Raw genomic sequence first — 2,538 nt, 5'->3', positions numbered from 1 at the left:
GCTGGGGGGGGCTCTACCATTCCCCCCCCAAGCTCCGGGATGGAGAGGTGCCCGGGGGGGGCTCTGCTATCCCCCCCCTCCTGGCTCCAGGTATGGAGAGGTGCTGCAGGAAGGAGCAGGGCCGGGGGCTCCGCGATCCCCCCCGGCGCAGGTGGCTTCAGGCTGCAGGAAGAGGGGACCTGAGGGGGCTCCAGCCCGGCCCCCCCACGGGCACCGGGGTCCCGCCGCTCTCCGAAGACGACGGCGCCCGCGGCGCTCCGGGGGGCGGCCGGGCCCGAGGGGGCGGCAGGAAGGCGGCGGCGAAGCGAGGAGCCGGGCCCGGGGAGGGGGCGGCGGGACGGGCGCAGCCGCGCCGGGCCAAGGCACGCAGGCGTTGAAGGACGTTGGCAAGACAGAAACCAGACGGTGGTGGGGCTGCGGAGGGGGCGGCCCCGCTGCGGGGCGCCCCGGCTCCTCGGGACAAAACGGGTGGCGTCGTTCTCAGTTGTTTTTGCGCAGGAAAAAAAAAAAAGGAAAGAAAAAAGGAAAAAAAAAGGACGATGAGGAGGTTTCTCTCGCATGTCCRTGGCGGGGCTGGGGGCCCTAGTTGAGCTGGCGGCAGGCCTCGAAAGTCCACTTGGTGGCCCCGCCGTAGATGTCGATGTTGGCCTCGGACCAGGCGATGACGTTGCCGGCGAGCGCCTTGCTGCTGCAGGTGGCCAGGCTGTACACCTCGCCGGGGCTCAGCTTCCTGTCCCACACGTTGAAGTGCGCCAGCTCCCCCACGAAGGCCTGCGTGGCGTCAAACCCGCCGCCCAGCGTGTCCTGCGGGGAGCGAGCCGCCGTCACGGGGGTGCGGGGCAGCACCCCGCCCCCCCCCACCCTGCACCCCCAGGCCGCCCCGCGGGTCTCACCTGCTCCTGGCCCAGCACCAGGACGCCCTGCGGCTTGATGGGGTGGTAGGGGGCCAGGTTCTCGCCGCTGCCGGCCTGCGTGCCGTCCTGGTAGGCTTCCCACACGCCGTCCCGCGTGGTCCAGGTGACGCAGATGTGGTGCCACTTGCCATCGTTGATGATGAAGGGCAGCTTGGCCACCTGCAGGCAGCGGGTCAGGGTGGCGGCCGGCCCCCCCCCCGACACCCCTGCCCTGGGCGGCCCCCCAACACCCCTGCCCCGCTGCCCAGGAGGAGCCCCGCACCGGTACCTTGTCGTTGATGAGGATCTCCATGGGGTTGTTGCCCCACTCGATGAGCACCAGCTCGTTGGCCTGCCCGGGCACGGCGTAGGAGAAGGGGGTGCCCATGCCGGGGGAGGCGCTGGACTTCATCCACATGCACACGCTGAAGGCGTACATCTCGGGCAGGCTCTTCTTCACCTTGGCGTACATGTAGTTGGTGCGCAGCGGGAAGGTGAGCTGGAACCTGTCCGTGGGCCGGTTGTCCTTCTGGCCTGTGGGGGACGGAGGGCGACGCTGGGCTCCACCGGCCGGACCCCCTCTGCCCACCCGCCTGCCCGCCCTGCGGCCCCGGGGCTCCGCTGGGTTGGGGTCCCCCCCCCGTTATGTAACGGGCTGGAGAGGACAGCGAGCAAATCCCTCCGGCGCAGCCCGGTCCCTAATCCCCGGCCCGGGGGCAGCGCCGGTCCCGGCCGCCACCCCGGTTCCCAGGACGGAGCCGCCGGGCACCGCGGCGCCGAAGCGGGGGACGGGGAGCGGGACGGGCCCCGGGCGGCGGCGGCGGCAGCCCCGGCACAGCGCGACCCGCGGCGGGAGCGGGGCGGCGGCGCCCGGTGCCCCGGCGGCGGCTCCTACCTTTCTCCAGGTCGCTGATGCGCTGGTGCAGCGACGTGAGGGTGCTCTCGATCTTGCCCCGCTCCTCGGACTCGTTCCTGGCGTTGTACTTCCCTTCCTCCAGGCTGTTCACTCGGGACAGAACTTGCTTCTCCAAGTCGTCTATCTTATTCTGCAGTATGTCCTTCAGGTTGTTGGTCTGGCTCGACGAGTTCATCCTGCTGAACTGCTGCAAGGAGCAAAGGCGAGAAGCGGCTCGTTACGGCGGGACTTACCGGGCGGGCGCCTGCAGCCCCGGGGGGGGGGGGGGGGGGACAGCGCGCACCTCCAGGTTTTCTAGCCGCGTTTTAAGGGACTGCAAAGTTTGTCCGAGCTGGCTCAAGGTCTCGGCCGCGGGGGCCCGCGACAGGTCCCCCATGGTGTTTTTGGAGAAGCCGGGCTGCTTCCTGCCGCCGGGCCGCGGCTCGCCGGGCAGCGCGTCCAGCACGCTCTGGCTCTCGCAGCGGCCCAGCTTGGCCGTCAGCTCCCGGATCGTCTCCTTCTGGTTCATGATGGTCTCCTTCTGCTGGAGCACCGTCTCCCGCAGCTGCAGCACCGTCGTCTTCAGGTCCTCCGCGGCGCCGCCGCTCGGCGCGGGCGCCGTGCACATGTCCACGTCCAGCGGCACCGAGGTGCAGATGAAGCGCGTCTGCCCCAAGCCCTGGGCGCGTCCGCGCAGCGCCAGCAGCGCCAGGAGCAGGAGGCTGCCGGGCAGCGCCGCGGCCATGGCTG

The 2,538-nt window shown here is 70.9% G+C and overlaps 1 protein-coding gene across 1 annotated transcript; it reads right to left on the bottom strand.

Moving 5' to 3' along the window:
• Positions 1-301: 301 nt before the first annotated feature.
• Positions 302-2,522, bottom strand: NPTX1 (neuronal pentraxin 1). Its single transcript, XM_026081997.1, has 5 exons — positions 2,093-2,522; positions 1,789-1,996; positions 1,183-1,427; positions 894-1,073; positions 302-804 (listed from the first exon to the last, which is right to left on the bottom strand). The coding sequence occupies exons 1-5, from the start codon at positions 2,414-2,416 to the stop codon at positions 583-585; spliced, it is 1,179 nt and encodes a 392-aa protein (XP_025937782.1). The 5' UTR covers positions 2,417-2,522; the 3' UTR covers positions 302-582.
• Positions 2,523-2,538: the final 16 nt, after the last annotated feature.

Source organism: Apteryx rowi, unplaced genomic scaffold (assembly GCF_003343035.1).
Source record: "Apteryx rowi isolate R43461 unplaced genomic scaffold, aptRow1 scaffold_564, whole genome shotgun sequence".
NCBI classification, from domain to species: domain Eukaryota; kingdom Metazoa; phylum Chordata; class Aves; order Apterygiformes; family Apterygidae; genus Apteryx; species Apteryx rowi.
Note: the sequence above shows the minus strand (reverse complement) of the source record. Positions and strands in the feature narration are given on the sequence as shown.

Coding starts and splice junctions, on each gene's coding strand:
- NPTX1 (XM_026081997.1), bottom strand. CDS start 2,416: ATGTGCACGGCGCCCGCGCCGAGCGGCGGCGCCGCGGAGGACCTGAAG. Junction 1,428..1,788: donor CATCAGCGACCTGGAGAAAG/GTAGGAGCCGCC, acceptor CGTCCCCCACAG/GCCAGAAGGACAACCGGCCC. Junction 1,074..1,182: donor AGATCCTCATCAACGACAAG/GTACCGGTGCGG, acceptor CGCTGCCTGCAG/GTGGCCAAGCTGCCCTTCAT.